The 27,953-nt window shown below is 39.0% G+C and overlaps 1 protein-coding gene across 2 annotated transcripts; it reads left to right on the forward strand.

The window, feature by feature from the left end:
* The first annotated feature begins 1,019 nt into the window (after positions 1–1,019).
* On the forward strand, positions 1,020–26,325 carry lcp2a (lymphocyte cytosolic protein 2a). 2 transcript variants are annotated; one of them, XM_061898758.1, is made up of 33 exons: positions 1,021–1,382; positions 1,506–1,568; positions 1,718–1,764; positions 2,015–2,080; positions 2,242–2,270; positions 5,894–5,928; positions 6,007–6,208; positions 6,273–6,355; positions 7,410–7,458; positions 8,619–8,684; positions 8,794–8,813; positions 8,953–8,972; positions 10,878–10,970; positions 11,044–11,062; positions 11,136–11,151; positions 11,252–11,327; positions 13,181–13,239; positions 15,324–15,358; positions 15,445–15,637; positions 15,812–15,897; positions 16,166–16,229; positions 18,154–18,219; positions 18,339–18,358; positions 19,257–19,276; positions 19,461–19,556; positions 19,643–19,661; positions 19,740–19,752; positions 21,087–21,165; positions 21,256–21,308; positions 21,538–21,614; positions 25,578–25,652; positions 25,742–25,891; positions 25,971–26,325. In XM_061898758.1, exons 1-33 carry the CDS (start codon positions 1,305–1,307, stop codon positions 26,103–26,105), a joined length of 2,202 nt encoding a protein of 733 aa, XP_061754742.1. In that variant the 5' UTR covers positions 1,021–1,304; the 3' UTR covers positions 26,106–26,325. The 2 variants fall into 2 exon arrangements, with proteins under 2 accessions (XP_061754741.1, XP_061754742.1); XM_061898757.1 differs by having other exon boundaries at positions 1,020–1,382; positions 19,643–19,752.
* The last annotated feature ends 1,628 nt before the right edge of the window (positions 26,326–27,953 follow it).

Genomic DNA, 27,953 nt, shown 5'->3' on the forward strand with positions numbered 1-27,953 from the left:
TCTCACCGATGGCGACACCTGTCTTTTTTTAATCAGGAACAGTGATGTAAATGTTAACTTCGCACAAAATTAGTAAACCTTTTACACAGAACCCATTTAATTTCAAACACAGTTGCTGGTTGTGACTTAGCTTTTGAGCAATGGGCATCAACAAAGCATTGTAATATGTTTCTCCCCATTTGCCTCTAAATGTCAATCATTTTTCACAGCAAAATCAAAAGTCCCACCCACTACAGTCGAGACAGCAAGGCGGAGCACGGATATACTGAAAACACTTGTGGTCAAATGGGGTAGCAAGATCATATACTTGGATGTTGTGTTCTTGTTTCCTGTCAATTCAGAATGCGCCTCATCAAGACATAGGAAACTAAATCTTTAAATTCTATTAAAATAAGTAAAATAGTGAAGTCTTTCAACAGCGCTTTATACATGTGGAGCATGAGACTCCTCATACCGCAAAGAAAACCAACTGAACCAGCATTTTAAAGAGAAAGTTAAAGTACCAATGATTGTCACACATGCACTAGGTGTGGTGAAATGTGTCCTCTGCATTTGACCCATCCTCTTGGTCACCCACTGGGAAGTGAAGAGAGCAGTGGCCAGCAGCGGTGCCGCGCCCAGGAATAATTTATGGTGATATAACCCCCAATTCCAACCCTTGATGCCGAGTGCCAAGCAGGGAGGCAATGGGTCCCATTTTTTTTATAGTCTTTGGTATGACTCGGCCGGGGTTTGAACTCCCGACCTACCGATCTCAGGGCTGACACTCTAACCACAAGGCCACTGAGTAGGTTATTTTGGCAACGGAGGCAAGGACTAACTCCCTCTATGCAAACACTAATATAAATGATACTTTACTAACAAAACCTAAGACATGTTTGTAGTCACACGACACCCACTTTTGTTGCAGCTCTTCCGCTTTGTGGTTAGAAGGTGGTGCTGGAGGTGGGGTGGGGGTTAAGATGCTGCCTTCGTCTGCCGCCCTTGTCCTCTCACTTCCTCTGAGGAGGGGGCGGGGGAGTGGGAGGGGAGGAAGAACAAGAGAGAGACTGACAAACACACCCTCAGTGGAGGAGACAGGAAGAAGGAAGGAAGCCATCTTGGTTCCACTTTGACATGTCGGCCTGCACGACTACTTAAAAGCCTGTGATAAGTTTTAGGAAGTACAATCGCTTGTTGACTGAAGATTAGCCGTTCCAGAGGGCGGAGCCTGGATGTACAGCTTGGAAACAGGAAGAACTCCCCGAAATATCGTCCCATTTTCTGTTGGCGGCGTCTGCTGAGACCTGACTAGGACGTGTAAGATGAGTGGCGGACGAGTGCCATCCAGGTCAGAGGTCATGGAGTGGAGCCCCCAGCAGCTAGCTGACTACCTGAGGAAGGTCAGTTTTATTTTTTTTACATCATCAAGAACCTTTTAAATGTAAAGTACTTGAATTTGACAGGGTGGATTGCATAACAATTATCTATATATATTAAATACTTTGTCTTTGCATGTATTGCAGATGAACCTGTCTGATTGTGACAGAACCGTGTTGAAGAACTCCATCAATGGAAGCCGATTTGTGGTGAGTTTATTAGTAATAGCAGGTTTTTCTGACCTGATTGAGAACATGAAAATCTGATTCTGATTCTGAAAAGGAAATAGGAAAGTAAGGCTGTCAGGTTACACAATTATGTATACACACTAACACTTTACTCGGTTTTCTGTCTGCAGAACCTGACTGAGAACGACCTGCAGAAATTCCCTAAACTTCACACACCGTAAGTATTATTTTTTTTTTAATTCATAGACTTACCTTTTCATGTTTGGCTATCAGACAAACTTATCATGATACCACTACACTTTTACTCCTTGCCATCACAGAAAATTAGAAAAATAAAATAAATGAAAACACTTTTAGTCCTTTTTAGATGGCCATTGTGTGAACCTTTTACATACACAATGTTGCTGCTGTCACAGGACCAATAGAAGTGTTTTTTTTTCTTTTCATAAATATGTATGTCTTCACAGGATTATTTCAAAGCTCAGTGCTGACATTAGCAAGAAGGAGGAAAGACGAGGCCTGTTTGGTAAAAAGTGGGTTCCTGTTTTGCTGAACTATTTTCTTTAAATAAAATGTGACTCTGTCTGAGTTACAAAGGGAAAAAACACAATGTCAATATTACTAATATTAAATAATAACAATGTCAATATTAAATAATTAACATATAAATAACATTTCTTTCTCTCCATCGCAGAACCATGACTCCTAGATTTCTTGAACCGGGTGAGTTTTTTTTTGTAGGAATAAAAAGTACGATGCTGCAGATACGCTTCACGTATGCCCTAGTATAACATTTTAAACACTGCTAATAATACAATATTTGGCATTACATGACCTCTGTTTGGATTAATTTTAAAGGTGTTTGGAGTTCCAAATTGTACAACCCTTGGGGTGTTTTACTTTCAAGAATCCACTGTATTTGTGGGTTGCTTTTATATGTTGTGACTAGGGATGTCCGATATTATCAGACTGCCGATATTATCGGCCGATAAATGCTTTATAATGTAATATCGGAAATTATCGGTATCTGTTTCATAATTATCGGTATAGGTTTCAAAAGTAAAATATAACACCTTCTATAACTCTGCTGTGTATACGAACGTAGGGAGAAGTACAAGGCGCCAATAAACCTCCAAGTCACTGCCTTGAGTGCCAGCTCAGTCACATATTAACTACTCCTTTTCAGCATAGTCAATGCAATGCATACTTGTTCAACAGCCATACAGGTCACACTGAGGGTGGCCGTATAAACAACTTTAACACTTTTACAAATATGCGCCACACTGAGAACCCACACCAAAAAAGAATGACAAACACATTTCGGGAGAACATCCGACCGCACCTTAACACAACATAAACACAACAGAACAAATACCAAGAATCCCTTGCAGTACTAACTCTTCCGGGACACTACAATATACACCCACCTACTCCCTACCCCCACACCTCAACCTCCTCATATCTCTCTCAGAGAGAGCAGCTCCCAAATTCCAAGCTTCTGTTTTGAGGCATGTTAAAAATAAAAAAATAAACGCACTTTGTGACTTCAATAATAAATATGTTAGTGCCATGTTGGCATTTTTTTCTATAACTTGAGTTGATTTATTTTGGAAAACCTTGTTACATTGTTTAATGCATCCAGCGGGGCATCACAATTAAAATAGGCATAATAATGTGTTAATTCCACGATTGTTTATATATTGGTATTCGTTGATATTGGTATCGGTAATTGAGAGTTTGAGTTAAAAAAGCAATTATAAGACATCTCTAGTTGTGACATTTCAACTTTATCATACTTAAATTAGTGATAAGCATTTAAACGATTAAACAAAACCCATATTAAATTAGTGTTGGTCATTCAAACGGAAAACAAAATGTACCTATGCCACACTTTAAACAAATAGTACATGACTCTAGAATTAAACAATGGTTGAAATTGGGCATAACGACAGTTGGTAATATATTATTTAAAGGCCAGTTGGACAGCTTTCAAAATCTGTCCTTCAAATTTGGAGTTGGTAAATATGATTTTTTTTCCAGATTTGACATTATTTTGTGGAGGAAATACAATATGCCCTGATTGAAAACCCCTCCAATCTAGTTCAAATTGTTGTTGATAAACGTGTGGAGTTTGCATGTTCTCCCCGTGAAGGCGTGGGTTCCCTCCGGGTACTCCGGCTTCCTCCCACCTCCAAAGACATGCACCTGGGGATAGGTTGATTGGCAACACTAAATTGGCCCTAGTGTGTGAATTTGAGTGTGAATGTTGTCCGTCTATCTCTGTTGGCCCCGTGATGAGGGGGCGACTTGTCAGGGTGTACACCGCCTTCCGCCCGATTATAGCTGAGATAGGCGCCAGCGCCCCCCCCCCCCCCCCCCCCCCGCGACCCCAAAAGGGAATAAGCGGTAGAAAATGGATGGATGGATGGACATACAGGAAAAAATTATAAGATTTTGTGGTCAAGTGATACAAAAAACAGTGAGTTAATGATTTAATGGGGTCCTACTATGCAAAACCAATGTGTATTTGGGATCTGCATAAATCCCGGAAATTTCTAATCAGTGTGGAGGCATTGCAGAGATATTTATAAAACAATCTTGCCTTCTTTTCTACTTCCTCCAAGCGGTCCATTTGGAATTTGTGACCATTTGTTCAAGTGTGACGTCAGTCAACGGATTATCCATATGTGGTAGACATTTACCCAAACATTCTTCTGTGAGTCAGCCAATTAAAATGTTTGTAAAACTTGCTGTGCTACATGTCGACAATGACAACCAATGAAGCAACATGCTCTGTTTGTTGTATTTAATCAGCACAAGACACGACACAAACTTCCAGCCCCATCTGAAGTGAGAAAGTGCCTTACTTTTTACTTTTATAATTTATGGCAACGCACATTCAACTCGGAAGAAGTCTCTTTTTCGTGTGTGCAATGCACTTCGAAGAGCCCATGAGGCCGTGGTGAGGAGAGGTTAATTTGCATCTAACAACGCCGCCTGTCCAAACAAATAGTTTTAAAAAGGAGAAAAAATGAGTAGAAAATAGGTCTGTAAAACAAAATCCATGCAAATTTTGACCAAATAACCACCATTACATTTTAGGTAAATCACAAAGAAGTGTTGTAAATGTACAAAAAAATTATGGTTATGACTCCTTTTAAAAGTTGAGGTACCAGATGATTCTTGGTTAGAGGGTTAGAGGTCTCAAAATTGTATTACTACCTCAAGTTTGAATATTTTTTGTGTCCTTTTGATAACACCTGTGTGAAAATCAAAAATAAATGTTGGCTGTTCAGGAATGTGGATCAGTCTCGGCAGACCAAGTTTCTGTATTTTGGTCATTTCCAGATGATATGGAGTTTTGGAAGAGGGTGATACAATTCATGTATTTAGTCTTTGGCATTGACTTGGAATTTTCCTTCCTCACTTTGTTTCTTGGTATACAGTAAAAATATGTCAAAATGATGTATATTTATATAGAATAATTTTAGTGGCTGCAAAATAAGCTATTACCAAATGTTGGATCAAAAAAGATAACCTAATCAATGGCTCTCCTGGTACAAATTGTTCCAGATACCGGTAATAATAATGGAACTCATAACTTTCAGTCATTTCTTTTTTAAATTTACTTTGGTTGTTGTTTTGTCTGTCCTAAAAATATCCTCCAAATTTCTTCCTAACACGACACCTGTCATTCACACCAAAGAGGCCAATCTTTGTTTCATCAGACCAGAGAATTTGTTTCTCGTAGTCTTTCAGGTGAATTTTGGCAAACTTTTTTTTTTACTACGAAATGGCTTTCGTCTGGCCACTAAGGCCTGCTTGGTGGTTTTTTGCAGAGTTGGTTGTAATTTTAGAAGATTTTTTAAATTTATTTTTTTATAAAATTTGCTAATTAAAAAAATAAACATTTTCACATTGTTGTTACGGGCTATTGTCTGTAGAATTTTAAAGACAAAAATGAATTTATTCCATTTTTTAAGGCTGTGACAACAAAATGTGGAAAAAGTGAAGTGCTGTAAATACTTTCCGGATGCACTGTAAGTGGGAACATTTTTAATTGTTGTTTTTTTAGTTATAGTCTTTGTTTCATGTTGGCAAGTGGATGTAATCTAACTTCCCATAGCTATCATCATGTCCTTCAGATAAAAAATTAATTGAGATTGAATCAACAGCGCCTCTGCTGGTTGCAGCCAAGTAGTGCACTCGAACCCCAATTGCTTGAAGAGGCGATTACTCAACTCCAATTTATTTCACACAAAATTCTGAACAATTCCGTCCACACCTAGTTGTAATTTTAGTGCTTCACTGCATGTTGTTGACTTTTTTATGTTCTTTTTCAACAGCAATTGACATTCCTGAATTGAGTGACGATAATTCTGTAAGTCTTGACGAGTTTCCATTTTTCAATAACATTTTGTGCCCGAGAACTTTGTTTTTGAAATTTACAGTCTTTCAGGACAAAGACGACTGCAATGACTATGAGAGTCCGAATAGCGGCGGGGACGACGCGGACGGAGGCAGTAGTCAAAGTGATTACGAGATACCAAACGACGACGTAGACGGAGCTGAGCATTACGAACCTCCTCCTTCAGAACCTGCAGAGGACCTGGCTCATAAGCCGCACACTGCCTTGACCCCCGGGGAGCCGGAATACATCGGTAAGCGATGGAATTCAATCATAAAGCCGTAATATTTGGTGACGTGAACATGTGACGTTTGCAGATAACAAGGACAAACATGCACTCTCTAGAGGCCTACGCCCTGCTGTTAGCCCCCGCCCACATGTCGCCTCTAACGCAAAACTGGTGAGATCACCTTCCATGAAAAGTCTGCTGTATTTGTCACAGAGTGGAACTTTATGAGTTACTTTCAACACATTTTAACTAGGGATGTGCCAATTGATCGGCAACTGATAGGTATCGACAGATTTTTGTGAAAAAGTATGTGACCAGCCAATGTCAATTTAATGCTTTTTATTGCTGATCCTCTCAGGCTGACAAGCAGCCAGCAGATTTTTGTGTGGCGCTGCTCCCTTTAAATAATATTAATCAGCTCCATTACGGCAACTAGATTTCTTAGTATCTTAAATATTATCACCTATTCTTACCACTGGAGATGAGGCTAAACATGTTACACAATGCCATAAAGCCAATAGGCATGCTAATAGTTACTAAGTTAAACTAGCCCTAAACAACACCAATTAGTAAGTGCTTAGTAAAGTTTAAAAAATGTCGAAGGAACCATGAGGCAGGAGAAAGTAAGCAGATATTAGCAATAAATTAACGAGTAAATTATTAAGAGTCTAAAAAGAGGTTATTATAACAGCAACAGTTGGTGTCAACCATGTCGTATCGGATTGGTCCATAAATTGGTTGTGTCGATATGAGGAGTAGTATCGGTATATGTGTGATTGATACAAAAGTGATCAGATTGCTATTTATATTTTCAAAAAAATTATCTGTTGTTGTTTTTGTTAATGTTTACAAACTCTGAAAAATTTACTTTGAGGTCAAAAACCAAAGTTTTTTTTTAAATAAGTAGAAGATTTTAGTTATTGTGTACCGGTAGTATCTTCTTTTTGATCAAACAATTGTATGTAATAAAATAGAATAATGAACAAGTTTGTGATGATGTTGTTTAACTGTCAATGGCACTCACAATAAATACATTGAAAAATGTACAGTTAATACAAATGATTTTATTGATATCAGGTGATCTCACCCATGGATGATTGGTATTGGAATCGGCATCTTGATTGGAACATCTCTAATTTTAGCAGTATTGATTACACTTATTATTTAAATCAGTCAATGAGTCACTCACATTGATTCATAGATCATTTGTTTTGTGTTTGTGCAGCCAGGTATAGATCACGCATTGCACTCAAGTAGACGACCGTCAGAGAAATGTGAGTAACAAATGTGTTTCTGTAAGTCTTCCAGTCCTGAACCTCTGTGTACAAAATGGTGAATGTTTGTCCAAACATGACTGTGCTGTTATTTTTTCTGTCAAAAACACATGTTGGCAATGCTTTTAAACCCAACAGTTACATTGCCTTGACATAATGTCACACAGCTCCCTCCAAATTTTTTGTACACAACCTTAGGGAACTGATGTGTGTAGAATTTGAGTAAAATTGGTTCTAGATCATGGTTGCTGTCAAACATGGGCACTTGACTAAAGATTATAAAACATTTGTATTTCATGTATGGTAGCTAGCATGTCATTTAAAGCAGGGTTCCCTCACCTTTTTTCCACCAGAGACTGGTTTAATGTATGCATTATTTTCACAGACCGGCTTCTCACGTTTGGCAGATAAAAACAGCAAAAAATGAGCATGAAAAATTAACTCCCTATAAAGCTGAAGTAGTAGGAGCCCTTGGAATGTTTCTTTGCGAAGAGATGGTCCCCAACATGTTGATGGCATATTATTGGTGTGTTTTATACTCTGGCGGTGGTGTCAGAGAGGAGAAGTCTTGCAAAACTCCTAGCCATTATGGACAACATCTCACACCCACTACACTCGGACCTTGCGGAGAGAATGAGCATGTTCAGTGGAAAGCTCAGACTCCCAAAATGTAACACGGAACGACACAGGAGGTCCTTCATACCGACAGCATTCAGACTATATAATGCATATGTTCCTTCTTGACTCCACTTAAATGTAGAATATATGTAGAATATATTTATATTATTCATATATTATATATATAATATATGTCATGTATTATTTATTATTATTATTGTTTTTTGTGAGCGAACTGTGGTGCTGAATTTCCCCCAGGGATCAATAAAATACTTTCTATTCTATTGGAAAGGTGAAAGTTTAGTCAGAGAAAATGTGGTAGTTTATAAATTAAGTAATTTTTCTGTGCAGCCCGGTAGCAAATGCGATATGGACCGGTACAGGTCCCCAGACCAGTGGTTGGGGACCACTGCTCTAAAGGATGTCATTGAGAATATTACACAACTGTTTTTAGTTTACACAGTAGGCTGTTTTCTATGCACGTGACTAAACTTTGCTGTCCAACTCAATGTCTTTATTATTCTGATATGTTGATGATTTAGTGCTCCCAGAACCACCCAAGATCTTCCGTTGCAACAAACCGGGACGGAATTTGTCTCCCAATCGAGGTACGAACCCTTAATCAATACGTGATGCGTTCAAGGACCCTATAGTACTCGATTTCAGCACTCCTGCTTAATTACCGCAATTATTCTAGACTTAATTCTGTCTTCACAGGTCCCAATGGTACAGAGAGGGTGAGTGTATTTATGTTAAATGCTTGCGTATAAAAGTACAGTATCATATTTTTTTGCCCTTATATTACCTAATATAGTAATCGCATATTCTATCAGAAGCTTTTTGATGGTTTGTTAATTTTTCTGCCTGTATTTACAGCCAGGAATACCCTCTCGGAGGTAAGCACCCACATACTGTATGCAAAAATATTAGGGCTGTCGTGATTAATGACAAAAAACTATCGCAATTTATTTTGACCGTTATTGATTTTTAAAGGGGAACTGCACTTTTGGGGGATTTTGCCTTTCATTCTGAAAGACATGACAACGGATGTTTTTTTTTTTAATGGATTCTAAATGATAACTAAACCTAAATAAAAGGCCCCTAACAGGAGAGCAAATGGGAGTTCCACTATTTCACCAATGAAATTCAATAAATAACCACCAACAATACTCCATTTACATTTCGTGACTTGAATATTAACCAGGTATGAGTGATATTGTTATTATAAGCGCTAATGCAGACAAATTGCTTATAGTGGTGCTGTGATCATTACCGTGTGTACCTATGTCTACATCATCAAGTGGTCTGATCCTTGCTCCCTGTAAGTCTATTGTAGATCCTAAATCATGCATCGCACCTGGACAGGAGAAGTCTGAGTAGGTATTCAGACAAGTTGGTACACTTTGACAGCCATTAAGGACCCGAAAATGGCCAGAGCGACACGTAAAAAGACGCTAGGTCACCTCTGCCCCCCTCTCTTCATCTAAATGGGAATATATAAACATCCCAGCAGTCAGCATCCTTGTGACAGCAGACCTTGCTGGGTAAGTGATGTTTTATTATGTTTGTTGGTTCTCATGAAGTCTGCGGTGAGTTATAATCCGTGATTTAGGGGGGGAAAAAAGCAAACGTTGTGATGCGTTTTTTTTTTAATTAAAACGCTCCGTATGCTTAAAATGATTAAAATATGTAAATATTAAATGTTATTATTCATGGGCCTGTTAATACATTACATATATACTTACATCATGTATATAAAACCTTAATGGAGGTGTTTGGATGTTTTTTTAAGGGTTTTACAAGCGGAATTGCGCAGTTCCCATAGGCTCCATTGTAAGCAGATTTATTAAATATTTAGAGTGCAAAAGGAAACATCTATCGTCATGTCTTTCATAATTATTGTGAACGATCGGCAACATTTAAAAAAAAAAGTGCAGTTGCCCTTTAACCTTAACCGCGGATGGTTAGATGATCAGGTCAATGCATGCAACAATACAAAGATGAGTGAGGAGACTCCGACTGTAGTAACTAATGAAATTTTGCTTCAAGATATACTTAGACAGGACTTGAGATAAAACTAAGTTTTGGGCAAATAAATGATGTGCATTCAAGTACAACAAACAAAAAAAATCCTGTATGACATTGTGACAATAAAATTGCATTTGTGTCCAAATATTTGGGTCTTTTTTTAAGTCAGTTTAAATTATGCAAGCGTGTGATAACCTGTGATTAACCATGATTAACCCAAATTCATTAATATAATTTAGAAAAAATAATAATTTGATAGCACTAACAAAAACACAATCATTAAATGATATACTAATAATGAATATAATTTGGGTTGTCAAACGATTTACATTTTTGGAATAATCAGATTGTTGCTGTAGCTCAATTACAATTCATCATGATTAAATATTCATGTTAAAATAAATATATTTATTCACATTATTGTGGTCCTGTTATTCATTTCGTGTTATTAATGTGATATTTTAAGATGGAAGTCTTTTGGTGAAAATAAAACTCCTTCTTAAAGAGTGTGCATTATACTCGAATGTTACGTCATCATTTTATTTTTGTTTTCCAATTTCCCATCAAGAAGGCCAACGTGTTGTTTAGCATCTATTACTTGTTTGATTTAGCACCCTGTCAGTACCCCAACAACTGCACATTTGTGCTACTTTAAATGTGATTAATATTCTTAATGGATTAATCCGCATTAAAGCGTTACTGTAATTTTGACAGCCCTATATACACTATAAAAAAAAACAAAAAACAATTTGGCTGTGTGTGTTTTTCTTCAGGCCTCAGACTTGGTCCAAACCTGTTGCTTCTCCTCTGTCCTCCTCTGCCTCCATCGGAAGGAGCAACTCCTCCGTCAGACCTTCTCCCAACCGGTGAGTAACTATCGTTCGTCTCATTTTATTGTATTAATGTTATCCTGTATTTATTAATTTATTTATTATTTAGATTTGACGGAATGAGGGAGGTAAGGTTTTTTTTTTTGTACTTTAAATGTTTATCAGGACTAGTACAAGCTTTTTATTATCTTTTCCCTCCAGCAAGCAAACATTGATGGTAAGAAGTCATCTTTTCCATTCAATCCAATCAAGCTAGTTGATTTTATTTAAAAAAAAATATATATATATAAACAATGTTGTTTTATATTTTCTTCCAGCACCAAAGCACATGTTTCCAATCCTTCATAAAAATGTGGCCTCCCGCCCTGCACTGCCTGGCCGCTGCGAACAAAGGTAGAAAGTTAGATCACAAGAACATGACCATGCTTTAATTAAGGGGGAACTGCACTTTTTTTTTAAATTTTGCTTATCTTTCACAGTCCGTATGGGAGACAAGAACGCACGTGTCTTGTTTTTTTTTTTTAAGGGTTTTGAAGACAAAAACAAAACGCTTGCAAGATGCGGCTAATGGGAGTCACCCTTGTAGCCTTCAAAGCCCTCTAAAACATCTTTAAAACCCGCCATCAACGTTTTACATACACACTGCGAGTGTATATATAATGAAATAACAGATCCATCCATCCATCCATTTCTACCACTTATTCCCTTCGGGGTCGCGGGGGGCGCTGGTGCCTATTTTAGCTACATTCGAGCGGAAGGCAGTGTACACTCTGGACAAGTCGCCACCTCATCACAGAAATAACAGACATGTTCATAACAATATGTAATATGTAAAATATTTACCCTATTTTGGTAATTTTATTACTTGGTCACGGTGTAAATGTGAACCTTTGAGCCAAGCAATGCCAACAGAAATGAAGTGCATACCAAAAATCAACTGGAAAAAAAACCCTGGGCAGCTGGACCTAAGAAACAACTGTCCATCGAGTGAGTCACTATAATATTCATTCATCCATCCATCCATCTTCTTCCGCTTATCCGAGGTCAGGTCGCGGGGGAAGCAGGGAGGCCCAGACTTCCCTTTCCCCAGGCACTTCGTCCAGCTCCTCCCGGGGGATCCCAAGGCTTTCCCAGGCCAGCCGGGAGACATAGTCTTCCCAACGTGTCCTGGGTCTTCCCTATGGCCGCCTACCGGTCAGATGTGTCCGAAACAACTCCCTCGGGAGGTGTTTGGTTGGCATCCTGACCAGATGCCCGAACCACCTCATCTGGCTCCTCTCGATGTGGAGCAGCAGCAGCTTTACTTTGAGCTCCTCCCAGATGACAGAGCTTTTAATACTAAGTCTATGGGAGAGCCGCTTGTACCCGTGATCTTGTCCTTTCGGTCATAACCCAAAGCTCATGACCATAGGTGAGGATGGGAACGTAAATCGACCGGTAAATTGAGAGCTTTGCCTTCCGCCTCAGCTCCTTCTTCACTACAACGGATCGATACAGCGTCCGCATTACTGAAGACGCCGCACCGATCCGCCTGTCGATCTCACGATCCACTCTTCCCTCACTTGTGAACAAGAGTCCGAGGTACTTGAACTCCTCCACTTGGGGCAAGATCTCCTCCCCAACCCGGAGAAGGCACTCCACCCTTTTCCGGGCGAGAACAATTGCCTCGGACTTGGAGGTGCTGATTCTCATCCTATGATATTAATCATGATATATGCAGCACATAATGCTTGTTATTACAACTGCATACACAGTCAAGCTAGCTGTGTACAAACAAAACATGAATTGTGAACTAATACTTTACAGATACTGGAATATGATTCTTCATGTTTTTCAGTCAGTATAGATTGGTGTCCTATCGCATTGTGTTGTGCATTACAAACTCAAAAGCCATTCAGCTGCTGATGCAGAAGCTAGCTTGCAGCTAATGTCGTAGCATGCCGTTGCAAGGCCAAGTGTTACCACACTAGAAAAACAATACGTCAGTGTTTGCTCTTACAATAACAATGTCGCAAATGAAATATTGTTGGCGGTTTTTGGATGCATTTTTAGAGTTGATTGCTCCCATTAGCTGCATTGCCAGCCAACTAGAACGAGCCGATTTATTGCAAATTAGAATGCAAAAAAACTCCCCAAAACATATGTATTTGTTGTCTCTCATGTGGATTGTGAACAATGGGCAAACTTTTCCAAAAAATGCAGTTCCTCTTTAAGATGCAGACACTTGATGTGGTCTTTTTTTGTAGCAACAGTTTGCCTCTTGGTGTCACTTCAGTTGGGTCACTGCCTCTTCACGTTCACTCCGGTAAGAAGGACATTTATTTTGTAGCCCATTTGGATGCCCTCTATGGGTTGTACTTTTTGACAATATACAAGCATAAATTATTCTCAAAGTTGTGTAATCTTTAGACAAATGGTAATGACTTGTGAACAATTAGTTGCTAAATTGAACCTGCAAAGACCCTTTGCATGGTGGCGGACATGTTTTGTTTTTGTTTTTTTAACCCAATATTGCTCAATTTTTACAAACATGTTTTTGACAGTCCTCTGAAAGTGCCTACCAAATTTTATGCTAGGTGTTTTCTGCAAGACCTAAATTTATCTTTAGCATTGGCTTGTGAGGGCCAGCAACAAAGCTATATGACATCGTTCGATTTGCAAAATTGACTGTGACGCAAAACCCAGGGTTTTGTGTGTGGACGGGTAAAACCAGGGCCGCCCCTCCCCATATTCGGATTACACAGTGTGCATAGGGTCCCGCGATCTGTAGGTGGCCCTGTTTTGCTTGAATAAGCGCATGTAAAATTAAAATTAATAAATGACAGGCGGTTTTACATTCAAGTTTATTGAAAATGCATTCCTAAGCCCTTCCTTCTCCATTACATATAAGAGTATAATGGAACATTTACCCAGATATTCTCACTAAATAGTTCCATTTAGGTCCTCTCTTTTTCATAATTCTGGATGTTCAAATAGTGGCTGAATATCCCTTGCATACGAGGTTAAGGTGTATAAATTCAAATCGAATCGACATCAAGGTTTTAATTAGTGCGGTAAATAACACCAAGAGGCTTTGATTGACAGACATGTTAGCCACCCAGAATTGTTGAGCCTTGTGTTAGTTTGTCTCTCGCTTCAAACAGGAAGAAAGACGTCTTACTTTGTGCAACACTCTCAGCACCTAAGCGTCTTTCTTTAACAGTAGAATTACCTGAATAGACTGAACCCTCTTTTTACTCATTCAATTTTTTTGTTTTAGCAAAGACTTGAGTGGGGCACCGCCACCAACACACTCACAGTACAGAGAGCCTTGTGACTTGCCAGTGAGAAATGCTGCAAAGTAACACAAATTAGGGGGGAAAAAATATGATTATAAAGCTAAATGTCCCATTGTGGGAATATTTTTTTCAATTGGACGGCGTGGCGCAGTGGAAGAGTGGCCGTGCGCAACCCAAGGGTCCCTGGTTCAATCCCCACCTAGTACCAACCTCGTCACGTCCGTTGTGTCCTGAGCAAGACACTTCACCCTTGCTCCTGATGGGTGCTGGTTCGCGCCTTCCATGGCAGCTCCCTCCATCAGTGTGTGAATGGGTAAATGTGAAAGTAGTGTCAAAGCGCTTTGAGTACCTTGAAGGTAGAAAAGCGCTATACAAGTACAACCCATTTATTTATTCATCATTTAATTAGATGAACGATATGAGCCCATTAACATGGACGAATGAGCGAAAATGCTGTGATCACGTGATAGCAATAAACAAAAAAATAACATCCAACCTAATTTTTCCAACTGGGGGGGGGGGGGAAAAGGCAAGATGTTAAGTATGTATTTGTTAAATTTTTGCTTTGAGAAATTAGTTCATATAGTTTTTTGTTTGTTTATTTAGTACAACAAAGTTATTTACCTTCAAACTACAGTACAATGGTTAACAATTATACAGTAATGACGAATAAAAGTTGGTATCCCTTTAATGAATACTTGAATTAATAAGATATTTTGATCCCATTACATTATAAACACTGTTTAGTTTTTATGAAATATTTCTTGAGTTTAAGCGCATGATGGAAATGAAACCTCTGAGTCTGTCTGCAAAAAGCCAAATATTTTTTGAAGTAAATTATTGCATATTGTTTTAATGTGTGGCACCTTGACATTGGAATATGTTGATCGACAGTCTAAAAGTAACGTCTTCTTTCACTTGTTATTTTTGCATTTTTATGTATAATATATAAAATTCGCAAATTGAATCGCAGTCGTAATTTTGGAGAGAAAAACCGAAATTAAGTTTTTCTCAAAATTGTGCAGCCCTAGTAAAGAATCAGAATTGCGACGCCATCTATTGTACAAAGCAGAAATGCCTCTCGCTAACAAACTGGTTTATTCTCCAACAGCCCCCGATGTCCAAGGTTGGGATGACGACGAGTTTGTAAGTACGATACAATGTCAATTTTTTTTTTACATTAACTCATTGCATTGTTAAATAAAATATTATCTGGGTGTGGGATTAATTAGGATGACGAAGAGTACAATGATGACTATGAGAGCCCAGACAGCGGCAATGAGGGCAACGATAAGAGCGACGACGACGTTACTAACGACGACACCAACTGGGCTGACAATTACGAACCTCCTCCATCTGAACCCTCGGAGGACCTGATTCACAAGCTATGCGTAGCCCTGCCTGTCAAAGAGGACGATTACATCGGTAAGATATAAAAATAGTCTCGCTGTCAAAGGACGAGTGAGAGTTAGCTAAGATATCTTGCAATTTTATCTGACCATGATTTTTATAGTAACCAACACTTTGATATTGTTTTCCTCAAGTCATCAATGCAATGTTATGACATGTATTTGAGATCGATTCGGGTGACTTTTGCAGATAAATGTGTGTCAACAAGAGGCCCACCACCTGCCGTTGTTCTACGCCCACCGGCCTCATCTCTCCCGCCGTTGTCGCCCCGCTTAGTGAGTGGCTCTAACGCAACTTTACCCATGTTCAATGTAATCCGTGCCATACATCGTATACAACAAAGTAATATTCACGCTAGTGTCTCTATGTTAGCTACAGTGCTAACATTACACTCACATTTTAAAAGCAACATCTTGCTAGCTAAGCTTCCATGTTGACAACAAACACAATCATAAAACTCACGGATGGTTTGCAGAGTTTTAAGATGTGTAGCAAAGCCTGGTCCCAAATCTAGATAATATGATACTTTTTGTGTTTGTGCAGCCAGGCGAGTCGTTGCCCAGTAGAGATCCCTCACCGCACTGCGCTAGACAACCATCAGGGAAGTGTGAGTAACATTTGGAGTCAGACTACTTTATTTGCTGTAACACTTCAATGTCTTTGAGAGGAACTACACTTTTTTGGGGAATTTTGCCTATCTTTCACCATCATTATGAAAGACATGATGATGGACGAAATTGTATTTTTTTTTTTTGCATTCTAAATATTAAATACATTCAATCAAAAGTTCGCTTACAATGGAGCCTACGGGAGCCTCGCAATTCCGCCTATAAAGCCCTTAAAAAAACATCCAAACACCTCCCTGAAGTTTTTTATACATGATGTAAGTATATATGTAATGTAGTAACAGGCACATTTATAACAACATTTAATATTTAAATGTTTTGATAATTTTAACTATACGCGGCGTATTCATTTAAAAAACGCATCACAAAGCTAGGTTATCTTTCTTATTTTTTCCTTATCACTGATTATTACTCACTTGAGATTTCATGAGAGCCAACAAGCATAATAAAACATCACTTACTTTGCAACGTCTGCTCTCATTAAGATGCCGACTGCTGGGATGTTCATATACAGTATTCCCATTTGAGTGAAGAATGACTCATAATCCTCACAAGAAGTGGTGGGGGTGGGGGACCAAGCGTCTTTTTGTGTCCTAAATGGCTGTCAAAGTGTACCAACTTGTTGGAATACCTGTTCAGACTTCTTCTGTTCAGATAAAATGCATGGTTTGTGATCCACAATAAACTTCCAGGAAGTGAGGAAGCAGCAGACTCTTTGATGATGTAAATAGAGGGACACACGGTAGTGATCACGTCGCCGCTATAAATCATTTGTCTGCATTAGCGCTTATAATAACAATATCACTAATATTTGGTTAATATTCAAATCACAAACTTTAAATGGAGTATTGTTGGCGGTTTTTGCATAGTTATTTATTGGATTGTATGGGCGAAATAGAGATCCCATTGGCTCCACTGTAAGCACACTTTTAAATACAAAAATCCATCCGTCGCCATCTCTTTAATAACTAGCTGACCAATTTACGTAGAAATTGCATGTGAATGCTCCATTGCTAAAAGAATGTAGAATGAATGTAAGAACAGTTTGAATGTAGAAATGGTTTGAATATTGAAATGGTTTGAATGGTGAAATGGTTTAATTCAAAGAATGGTTTGAATGCTGAAATGGTTTGAATGCTGAATTGATATGCTAGGGGACTGTAGAAATGGTTTGAAGGTTAAAATACTTTAAAAGTTAAAAATGGTTTGAAAGGTGAAGGTGAAGTTGTACTGAAATGTATTATGAATCTTAAAATGCTAACTGTTGGAATAGCTAGATGAGTTAGCATACTTCAAAGGGGATACAAAGTAACAGATTTCATGATTATTAGCTCTAAATGTATAACATTAGCTGAAATGTTGGTATACAAAGTTAGCATGCTAACAGCAGAAGAGCTAACGTATTTCTAAGAAGGCGACAAGCCACAAAATCCATGTTCATTTGATTAAAAAGTACAAAGTCAGCTTAAATGCCTGCAAAATACGTTAGCATGCCAACACCAGCATAATAACAGGGGAACAGCTAGGATACTCATAAAACAGTAGCAAGTAACAAAATCCTTTATTGTTATCCTAAAATGTATACAATTAGATAAAATGCTAGCCCCTTAATGCTTAATGCTAACATTACTATGCCTACAGGTGCATGGCTAGCAAACCTTATAGATGGAGCCAAATAACGGAAGTTATTAAAGTTGGAACGGTGTGAAACGGATGAACAGGGATGAAGTTATGCTGAGCCAAAAAGTGGTGGAATAAGAAAAATAATAAAGAATAGATGAAAAATGGTGTCGAATCTTATATGTGTGAATTATTTTAACAGTGTAGAATAATTGTGAACGATAAGCAAAATTTTAAAAAAAGAAGTGCAGTTCCCCTTTAATGCTCTGATTGAATCATGTTTAGTGCTGACAGGACCACCGCAGATTTTTCGTGGTAACAAACCAGGAAATGGCTCGCCTCTCATTCGAGGTTTGTTGTCGCCAGAATAATTCTACCTTATTAATTACATTTATATCCTGTGTACTTGCATGTAAAACTAATTGAGTTATAACTGTGTTAAATATGTATCCTATTTTTTTTCTTCAAAGGGCCCAACACAGAAGAGAGGGTAGGTTTGTAGTGTCTTATTTTATTAGATATATTTAAAAAAAAAAAACTTTTTTAATCCCTGTAATTAGCTTTATTCACTGATAGGTTGAGTGAATGGTTCTATTGCTAATTTGACTATAGTTACTATATAGAGGTAATTATTTCAATGAGAAAATAGTATTAGCATTGCTAGGAACAATTTTTTTGGTAATTTTGGACGCCATGCACACGCACATTCAATCCACTACACAGCAGATGATTCATAAAGATTTCCTCCCAACCAATCATTGAAGAAAGATAATCATGACCGTGCATGTACTTATTACGGTTATCATAAATCCAGGGGTGCAGCCAGGATTTTTTTTTTGAAACTGAGGGGGGCCAATATTTTTAAACTAACTGTATAGTAATCACCATATGTGCATACATAAAAAAGTTGGTACACTGTACATGAAATTCACATTTAAAAGAGAAACATAGCAGAAGTAAGAAATAAAAATTCAGAGGCAATAAATAGTCCCTGCTTGACCTGTTTCATGAGATCTGAGTGTGTGACTGTGTACTTTGTCATTTAATATACATGTTTTACACTACAACCTATTAAACAATGACATTGCCATTTATTATAATGTTTTAATGCACCAGTGACTCCGCCCAGAAACGGAGTCCGCTGATCACCTCTACAGGAGTAGACAAAGCTACTCATTCCCGATAGGAAATTCCACCATTCGTAGACACTTGGAACGTACCACTGGCGAAACAGCCAAACCCTACGTGCACTGTAATGTAAATTAGACTAAATAACAAGACATTAATCCTCTTTTTAGCGGCGATGTCAGTTAAAATTGAAAGCAGTCATTTTAAAAAAATTTTTTAATCAAGTGTTTCCATTTTCATTTCATTTCTATATTTTACAGACGGCTACACAGTCTCCAAGGTAACATGCAAACACACACAAACACGAAATAAGTTCTATTTACTGTATTTATAGCTTTTGCAAAAACAAAAACTGGACTATTAGCATCTATTAGACCAAATCTCTAACTTACCGTATGTGTGGGAGTCCCAGAGAATACAATTCTCTCTGTCGTTATTAGTTCAGAATGAGTATTTGTCTTTAGGCCCCATGTGGATGTCCCGGATCCTCCCTCCAGGTCCAAACCTGCTCCTCCTCCTCATCCTGCTTCCTCGTCCGCCTTTGTTAGGCCTCCCGACAGGTCAGGCTCGCTCCTAAGTGATGAGGAATCAATTCATCCCAAGTGTAGTATAATATTAATCATCACATATTTTGTTGGTGTGGCAGGTTTGATGGTATGAGAGAGGTAGGTTTGGTTTTTAAATGTTCATTTCTCCGCCTGATATACGCATCTTATCTTCTCGTCTTCTTTTCCTTCTTGCAGACACACAATGAAAGTAAGTGTTGTCAATTTTTCAAACTAACAATTTGTAAGTAACACCTCCTGCTATCCCAAAAGGGACAAGCGGTAGAAAATGAATGGATGGATGTGCTTCACAGCACAGTTGAAATATTACAAATTAAACTAAATATAATTATTTAATATAAAAGACAATACAAACCCCATCCCCGCCAAAACAATTGTCTCATTATTGTACAACTTTGAGGGTATCTGTGGGCAACACGGTGGAAGAGGGGTTAGTGCGTCTGCCTCACAATACGAAGGTCCTGAGTAGTCCTGGGTTCAATCCTGGGCTCGGGATCTTTCTGTGTGGAGTTTGCATAGCCTCCCCGTGACTGCGGGGGTTCCCTCCGGGAACTCCGGCGTCCTCCCACCCCCAAAGACATGCACCTGGGGATAGGTTGATTGGGAACACTAAAATGGCCCTAGTGTGTGAATGTGAGTGTGAATGTTGTCTATCTGTGTTGGCCCTGCGATGGGGTGGCGGCTTGTCCAGGGTGTATACCGCCTTCCGCCCGATTGTAGCTGAGATAGGCACCATCGACCCCAAAGGGAATACGCGGTAGAAAAAATGGATGGATGGATGGAGGGTATCTGTTGCATGTATTCCAAAGCATTTGACCACAACACATAGGGGGCACCACAAGTTATTTAGACCAGTGGTTCTCAAATGGGGGTACTTGAATGTATGCCACGGGGTACGTGTGATTTTTTTTTTTTTTAAACAATATATTTAAAATAGCAACAATTCAAAAACCCTTTATAGATATATTTGTTGAATAATACTTCAACAAAATATTAATGTAAGTTCATAAACTGTGAAAAGAAATGCAACAATTCATTGTTGACAGCTAGATTTTTTGTGGAAATGTTCCATAAATATTGGTGTTAAATATTTCTTTTTTTTTTGTGAAGAAATGTTTAGAATTAAGTTCATGAATCCAGATGGATCTCTATTACAATCCCTAAAGAGGGCACTTTAAGTTGATGATTACTTCTATGTATAGAAATCTTTATTTATGATTGAATAACTTGTTTATTTTTCAACATTTCTTTTGTTATTTTTATATCTTTTTTTCCAAATAGTTCAAGAAAGACCACCACAAATGAGCAATATTTTGCACTGTTATACAATTTAATAAATCAGAAACTGATGACATAGTGCTGTATTTTACTTCTTTATCTCTTTTTTCCAACCAAAAATGCTGTGCTCTGATTAGGGGGTACTTGACTTAAAAAAATGTTCACAGGGGGTACATCACTGAAAAAAGGTTGAGAACCACTGATTTAGACCACCAAAGGGCTGAGCTGCCTTGTGTTCTCTTCCAGCACGCAAACACAACACGTTTCCCCTCCTCCATAAAAATCCGAACCCCCGCCCTGCACCGCCCAGTCGCCATGGAGACAGGTAAGAAAGTCCTTGGCATCAATGTTCCTTACTACGTTTATTTTACAGTCATTGCTGAATAAAGTGTGTTGTCTTTATCATCCAATTAAGTTTGCCTCCTGGCGCCACTTCTTTCGGGTCATTGCCCCTCAGTGTTCACACTGGTAAGAAGATTTATACATGTTATTAGTTATTTCACGTTATCCACTTTCAGCAGGGCTATTTTTCTCATTCATTTGCTGCTATGGCCACTAGAGGTCAGCTTTATCCATGTTATTTACTTTCAGTAGCGGTATCCCGTTATTTCCCTGTAATATAGTTGATAAAATGTCAAACAGTTGTCATAAAAATTATTGTGTTAGGAAACATGTTGATTAAAAGTGGTTTGTGCAGGCTATTCGGATAATAGGAGCAACTTTGATGGATCTGACCGTTTTCGTTCACCTCCCCCAAAACCTGCTTCAAACCAGGTACAGTACCATGTACATCATACACATTACTTCACCCAGCCTATAGTCGTGTATAGAGAGAGTAAGGACAACTCTGTTTCAGACTTGGTCCCAAACATGGCGCCCTATAATCACAAAAGGGGGTTTTGTTCAATTAAGAGAGTGTATGGCCAGACAATCTCTTAAATGATTGGTCAAAAACCCCTCACGTGACGACAGTGCGCCATGTTTGGGGACAACTCTAAAACACAATTGGCCATACTTCACTAAAGTTCTTATATGCAAATTTTGCATTTCATCAACATGTTGGACAAGCGGTAGAAAATGGATGGATGGATGGATGGGTTACAATAATATGTACAATATATCTTATTACTTACTATGGCGTGTGTGTCACTTTTTAGTAAGCATTATGACAGTATATCTTAACGGATACTACAATAGAATGTAAGGTTGGATATACTTGTAAGTAGTCAGTGTACAATTTATCTATTGTAAATCTGATAATACACACATTGAACTACTGAAAGAGTGTATTGGAATATCTGAGGCAACTTTGTTTCGTTTGTTTTCGAAGCCAAAAATGATTCATTTAGAGTAACAAAAATGAATTGGCATAGAATGAGCAACTACATGAAATATAGCTAAATAACATTAATTTTAGTAATATATTGACATTAAGCACATTACAATGATTCAACAGAAGAACAATCTTGTATTAAAAAAAAACACTTCTAGGTGATGACAGGACTGTACTAAGAATTTAACCACCACCAGTCATAGCGAGTATGTTCAATATTGAATATATATGTGTGTGTGTGTGTATATGTATATATGTGCATATGTATATACATACTGTATATATATATATATACAGTCAAGAAAATAAGTATTTGAACGCCCTGCTATTTTGCAAATTCTCCCGCATAGAAATCATGGAGGGGTCTGAAATTTTCACAGTAGGTGCATGTCCACTGTATGAAATATATATATATATATACACACACATACAGTCAAGAAAATAAGTATTAAACATCCTGCTATTTTGCAAGTTCTCCCACTTCGAAATCATGGAGGGGTCTGAAATTTTCACAGTAGGCGCATGTCCCCACTGTATGAGAGATAACCTAAAAAGAAAATCCAGAAATCACAAACAATGATTTTTTGTAACAATTTGTGTGGTACAGCTGAAAATAAGTATTTTAACACCTGTCTATCAGCTAGAATTCTGACCCTCAAAGACCTGTTAGTCCGCCATTTAAAAGTCCTCCTCCACTCTACTGTATTATCCTGAATCAGATGCACCTGTGTGAGGTGGTTAGCTGCATAAAGACACCTGTCCACCCCATACAATCAGTAAGACCCAAACATTTAGCATGGCTAAGAGCAAACAGCTGTCCAAAGACACCTGAGACAACTCCACAAGGATGGAAAGGGCTACGGAGAAATTGCCAAGCAGCTTGGTGAAAACAGGTCCACTGTTGGAGCAATCATTAGAAAATGGAAGAAGCTAAACATGACGGTCAGTCTCAATGGGAGTGGAGCCCCATGCAAGATATCACCTCGTGGAGTCTCAACGATGCTAAGAAAGGTGAGGAATCAGCCCAGGACTACACGGCAGGACTTGGTCAATGACCTGACAAGAGCTGGGACCACAGTTTCCATGGTCACTGTTGGTAATACACTAAGACGTCATGGTTTGAAATCATGCATGGCACGGAAGGTTCCCCTGCTTAAACCAACACATAAGGCCCGTCTTAAGTTTGCCAATGACCATTTGGATGATCCAGAGGAGTCATGGGAGAAAGTTTTGTGGACAGATGAGACCAAAATTTACCTTTACGGTCATAATTCCACTATGTGTGTTTGGAGGAAGAAGAATGATGCGTACCATCCCAAGAACACCATCCCTACTGTGAAGCTTGGGGGTGATAGCATCATGCTTTGGGGGTGTTTTTCTGCTCATGGGACAGGACGACTGTACTGTATTAAGGAGAGGATGACTGCAGCCATGTATTGTGAGATTTTGGCCAAAAACCTCCTTCCCTCAGTCAGATCTTTGAAGATGAGTCGTGGCTGGATCTTCCAACATGACAATGACGCAAAGCACACAGCCAGGAAAACCAAGAAGTGGCTTCGTAAGAACCATTACAAGGTTCTGGAGTGGCCTAGCCAGTCTCCAGACCTAAATCCAATTGAAATTCTTTGGAGGGAGCTGAAAGTCTGTGTTACTCAGCGACAGCCCAGAAACCTGACTGATCTAGAAGTGGGCCAAAATCCCTCCTGCAGTCTGCAAACCTTGTGAAGAACTACAGAAAACGTTTGACCTCTGTAATTGCAAACAAAGGCTACTTTACCAAATATTAATGTTTGTGTTCAAATACTTATTTTCAGATGTATCACACAAATTGTTAAAAAATCATAAGATTGTGATTTCTGAATTTTTCTTTTTAGGTTATCTCTCATACAGTGGACATGCACCTACCGTGAAAATTTCAGACCCCTCCATTATTTCTAAGTGGGAGAACTTGCAAAATAGCAGGGTGTTCAAATACTTATTCTCTTCACTGTATATATATATATAAATATATATTTATAGGACTTAGGACTGTCTCGGAAAATTGGAATATTGTGAAAAAGTAATTTTATTTTCTATAATGCACCCAAAAACATGAAAATGTCATACATTCTGGATTCATTACACATCAAATGAAATAAACAAGTCTTTTATTATTTTAATATTGCTGATTATGCCATACAGCTTAAGAAAACTCAAAAATCCATCCATCCATCCATCCATCATCTTCCGCTTATCCGAGGTCGGGTCGCGGGGGCAACAGCCTAAGCAGGGAAACCCAGACTTCCCTCTCTCCAGCCACTTCGTCTAGCTCTTCCAGGGGGATCCCGAGGCGTTCCCAGGCCAGCCGGGAGACATAGTCTTCCCAACGTGTCCTGGGTCTTCCCCGTGGCCTCCTACCGGTTGGACGTGCCCTAAACACCTCCCTAGGGAGGCGTTCGGGTGGCATCCTGACCAGATGCCCGAACCACCTCATCTGGCTCCTCTCGATGTGAAGGAGCAGCGTTCAAAATTAAGAGTATTTCCTCAGACCAAGTAAAAAAGAAGATTTATTGCGGTAAAACAAAATCAAACATTTGAAAATTCCAATTAATCCACTCAGTACACGGTTGGGAATCCTTTTGCACAGATTACTGCATCAATGCGGCGTGGCATGGAGGCAATCAGCCTCCATCAATAGCGGCCTTACGTTCATTTGCATTATTTGGTCTGGTGTCTTTCAGCTTCTTCTTCACAATACCCCACAAATTCTCTATAGGGTTCAGGTCAGGGGAGTTGGCAGGCCAATCGCAGACAGTAATGCCATGGTCAGTACACCAGATACTGGTGGTTTTGGCACTGTGAGCAGGTGCCAGATCATGCTGGAAAATGAAATCATCATCTCCATAGAGCTTTTTTTGAATATTTTTAGAGGGGCTAATGTGTTATTGTAACAGGACTGAGTGGAGAGTTTAAAATAAAATAATTACCTTAAAAGTATAGTTGGGATGAAAGTAACACAAATAAAAAAATAACATTTCTGAGGGACTTAAAATATTTAATGGCTGTCTAATTTATGGAAGTGGGGACAGGCAAGAAAACTTTTTTGTAGTATTCAAGGTAGTTGAAATTATCTTTCAGATTGTATGTAGTCAATATCAAATTAGATCAATGTGCAGGACATATTGCATGACAAAAATGTCTTTGTTTACAGTTAATTTCATTATGCATTCATACATTTCTTTCCTGAGGGTGCAAATGGAATTGATTTTGTGGAGTGGCCTACATATTTACGGTAGCAAGATCATTGTGTCTGGTGCTGCGTGAGTGCTGCCGGTACACATTGAGGAGGACATTTCAGCTAGTTTACACAAGAAAACATCGCAACAGAACAAATTTTTGATGACTACATAAGACTGTTTTTGTAGGGGTTGGACCCTCGCTGGTACGTTGGTAAAGTCACAAGAAGTGAGGCTGAAGGGTACTTCAAACAAGTCAACAAGGTAACACAATTTCCACTCATAGTTCCCATAATGCACCTGAATAAACTACTTGGACCAGTGTTTGAAATTATGGAAATGTTTGTTTTTAGGATGGGGTGTACTTGGTGAGAGACAGCTCTCACAAGCAGTCTAGTCAGCCCTACACACTGATGGTCCTCCACCAGAGCAAAGTCTTCAACATCCAGATCCGGCATCAGGACCAGCAGTTTCAACTCGGCACCGGACTCAAGGTTCAGGAGGTAAAATCGGATTTCATAGCAGGCATATAATTGATTTATCTGCGTTAAATAAACTTCTACCTGTGTGTGTGTGTGCAAGTCTTTCTCGACAGTGTCTGACATCATCAAACATTACTCCCAGTGCCCTCTCATTCTCATCGACGCCAAAAACCGCTGCTCTGGTCAACAGAACCAGTGTCTACTCTCAGATCCAGCAAAGAATTACGTGGCGTAACCACAATGATTTCTACAGGAGTTATCCGAGAAAACTAATTGTGAATTTCTTCTCCATTTGTCGCTTTTTCAAGATTCACAAGTATTTGACAAAATAACTGAGTGTTTGGTCCTGTTTTCACCTTGTAAAAAATAAACAAATTAATTACTTTATGAATGTAGATGTCCATAATTTTTGACACTTACTCCAATCAGCAACCCTATTAAAATAATCAAGTCTCCTCTGTTTGCTGGGTCTCAAATGTGTGCCGTGTGTAAACATTAGCATTAAAAGATGTGGCTGAAAGCAACTTCCTGTTGTTTTAGCTTTTTTTTTGTCCTCTCCAGCTACTCAGGCAAATCATATTGTTGATGTAAGTACGACCCTGCGAGAGAGAGCCCAACCCAAAACAGGGTGTGGTGCCCAGAGAACAATGGTCCACCGGCTCACGCAGCCAGGCCGGCCAGCGACAGGATTCCCAGCAGGGCCTGCGGCAGACTATAGACCAGTGGTTCTTAACCTGGGTTCGATCGAACCCTAGGGGTTCGGTGAGTCGGCCTCAGGGATTCGGCGGAGGTCAAAACACACCTGACTCATCGTGCAAATAAAAACTTCTCCCTATCGGCATATTACGGATGCGGCAACAGCTGTCTGATTTGCAGGTGTGTAACTGGTGAGTTGATGCACTGTGTTGGTTTTGTTCTTTGAACAAGGTGATGTTCATACACGGTTCATTTTGTGCACCAGTAAAAAAACATGGTAACACTTAAGTAAGGGAACATATTCACCATTAATTAGTGGCTTATTTACATGCAAATTAGTAACATATTGGCTCTTAACTAGTCATCATTAAGTACTTATTAATGCCTTATTCAGCATGGCCTCATTATAACCCTAACCAAATAACTCTAAATTAAAGGCCTACTGAAATGAGATTTTCTTATTTAAACGTGTCCATTCTATGTGTCATACTTGATCATTTCGCGATATTGCCATATTTTTGCTGAAAGGATTTAGTAGAGAACATCGACAATAAAGTTTGCAACTTGTGGTCGCTAATAAAAAAGGCCTTGCCTATACCGGAAGTAGCAGACGATGTGCGCGCGACGTCATCGGTGTGAGGGCTCCTCACATCCTCACATTGTTTATAATGTGAGCCACCGGCAGTAAGAGCAATTTTGACCGAGAAAGCGACGATTTGCCCATGATTTTGAGCGAGGATGAAAGATTCGTGGATGAGGAACGTTAGAGTGAAGCACTAAAAAAAAAGGCGACTACTCCAGGCGGCGGCAGTGGGAGCGTTTCAGATGTAATTAGACACAATTACTAGGATAATTCTGGAAAATCCGTTATCTGCTTATTGTGTTAATAGTATTTTAGTGACATTATAAAGTCATACCTGAAAGTCGGATGGCTGCGGTGAACACCAGTGTCTCTGAGAGAAACTGAGGGAGCCAAGATTACAGCTGCCTTTTTGAGCTGCAGGATGAGGTCGCGTAATTCACATGTCTCCGGTCAGAGCTGACTTAATATCACAAATTTCCCATCCAAAAACTTGCTGGTTGACGTAGAGAAACATGTTCGCTTGACCGCTCTGTGTTTAAGCTTCACAACAAACAAAGAGACACTGGCTGTGTTTTGGTTACTAAAGGCAGCTGCAATCCACCGCCCTCCACCAACAGCATTCTTATTTGACATCTCCATTATTAATTGAACAAATTGCAAAAGTTTCAGCAACACAGATGTCCAAAATACTGTGGATTTGCGTGATGAAAAGAGACGAATTTTAGCCGTAAGTGGTGCTGGGCTAAAATGTCCCCTCCAACCAATAACGTCACAAACACGCGTCATCATTCCATGACGTTTTCA

The sequence above is a fragment of the Nerophis ophidion genome, linkage group LG04 (assembly GCF_033978795.1).
Source record: "Nerophis ophidion isolate RoL-2023_Sa linkage group LG04, RoL_Noph_v1.0, whole genome shotgun sequence".
Lineage (NCBI taxonomy): Eukaryota > Metazoa > Chordata > Actinopteri > Syngnathiformes > Syngnathidae > Nerophis > Nerophis ophidion.

What these genes read in the sequence shown, in the direction of transcription:
- lcp2a (XM_061898757.1), top strand. Translation starts at nt 1,305, where the DNA reads ATGAGTGGCGGACGAGTGCCATCCAGGTCAGAGGTCATGGAGTGGAGC. An exon ending in TAGCTGACTACCTGAGGAAG is followed by an intron (nt 1,383 to 1,505) that starts GTCAGTTTTATT and finishes CATGTATTGCAG; the next exon opens with ATGAACCTGTCTGATTGTGA. An exon ending in GAATTTGTCTCCCAATCGAG is followed by an intron (nt 8,685 to 8,793) that starts GTACGAACCCTT and finishes CTGTCTTCACAG; the next exon opens with GTCCCAATGGTACAGAGAGG.